Source organism: Primulina huaijiensis, unplaced genomic scaffold (assembly GCF_012295235.1).
Source record: "Primulina huaijiensis isolate GDHJ02 unplaced genomic scaffold, ASM1229523v2 scaffold206102, whole genome shotgun sequence".
Taxonomy (NCBI): Eukaryota; Viridiplantae; Streptophyta; class Magnoliopsida; order Lamiales; family Gesneriaceae; genus Primulina; species Primulina huaijiensis.
The window spans coordinates 1-1,528 of NW_027354337.1; the positions used below are offsets into that span (position 1 = coordinate 1).

The window sequence follows — 1,528 nt, forward strand, 5'->3', positions numbered from 1 at the left end:
GAACAACGCCGATGTTGACCAACCCCGGTTTCGGGGCGTGACAAAACATCTTTAAAAAGTTTATGTATTTTATCAACACAACCTAGAAATTAGAATACTGTGATAATGTTTTGGTGAAAAACTTTGAAATAACCAAGAAATTTATAAGATACCACATTGAAAACATAACAAATATTTGAGAAAATAGTTTTTTTTTACACTAACATGTTCAATTTTGGTTTTAGATTCACATAATTTTCAAGATTTAGTTTTGATATACTATCTTTTAATTTTTGATTATTTCGATTATGCGAAGCGACGCATTGAAAAGGGCATCGTTCATGTGGCTGAGGTCGAGACACAGGTGGATGTGGCTGACGAGGCGTAGTGTGCTGCTGAGGATAGTGTTTATTTAGTTGATATTTTGTCTATTTGTTTAAAATATCACCCTCCGATTTACTAAAAGTGATGGTATTGATTCAATAACTTGAATAAATTGTTTTCGAAAATCGAATAAACGGTACATTAATGTCAAATTCAAAATAATTCTAAGAAAAATTAAGGATTGCAACTTTGTCTGAAAAGTATAGCAGTTTATCATAAAGATAAACGTTGTATATATTTAACATTAGTTTTTTTTAATCCATGTCATTTTAAAGAAACTTGGCAAATAAATAAATATAATCCAACTTGTATCTGAAAAATTGAACCCGTCTCTTTAAATCAGCCAGCAAAATAATAAAAAAATGAAGGAAATAATTTTTTTTCTTTGAAACAAATACGCCAACAAATCTACAGTAAGTTAAAGTTGAACCAATTATTTGTGTTTGCAACATCATACTGCGCCGGCGAGGAAATGGGATTGAAAGTTGGCGTAACTTCAACTTGATGATGATGATGAAACTGATTTTGTTGGGCGGACTGAGCACTGAGTGCGGCAATTTGTGCTTGAATCCTAGCTAGTTGGCATTGCGCATCGTGTATCTGTTGATGCAAAATTGTGACAGTTCCCACACAACCATATACCGGATCTTGAAGTCTACATTGAGCTTCAAAGAACAAGGAGTCTGCTGCTTCCGTTCTTCGATTCACCGGAAGTTCCTGGTCGTAAGAAATCAAAAGCCGAGAAAATTTTTCAGAAGCAAAACTTGCTGTATATATAGGGTCACAAAGACACTCGGACCAAGAAAAGGTGACGGAGCTTGCTGTTGCCATTTTTCTATTTTATACGCGCATTATCATTAATCTGATCCATATTTTATTTTCCTGATCTACTTTGAAGAAGTATAAAAAAATTATTGAAAAAATGGATCACTTTTTTGAAATACTTTGAAAAAAAAAGAGTCCCATTTATTAGATATCGCGATACTACATCCAGATACAATATACAAGTAACCTGAAGCATCTTTCCAACATTGCTAGCTCCATAGATTTTGTGGACGCAAATAAATCTTTTTGGATCATCGGGAGGAAAATAAGGAGCGAATATACAGTCGGAAGGGCATCTTCTTCTCAGATATCGGCATGCAGCACAACGAGTAGAGTTCAT

The 1,528-nt window shown here is 34.0% G+C and overlaps 1 protein-coding gene across 1 annotated transcript; it reads right to left on the reverse strand.

Moving 5' to 3' along the window:
* Nucleotides 1-771: 771 nt before the first annotated feature.
* LOC140966416 (LOB domain-containing protein 23-like) lies at nt 772-1,528 on the reverse strand. The gene is made up of 2 exons (XM_073426706.1): nt 1,376-1,528; nt 772-1,080 (listed from the first exon to the last, which is right to left on the reverse strand). Exons 1-2 carry the CDS (start codon nt 1,526-1,528, stop codon nt 772-774), a joined length of 462 nt encoding a protein of 153 aa, XP_073282807.1.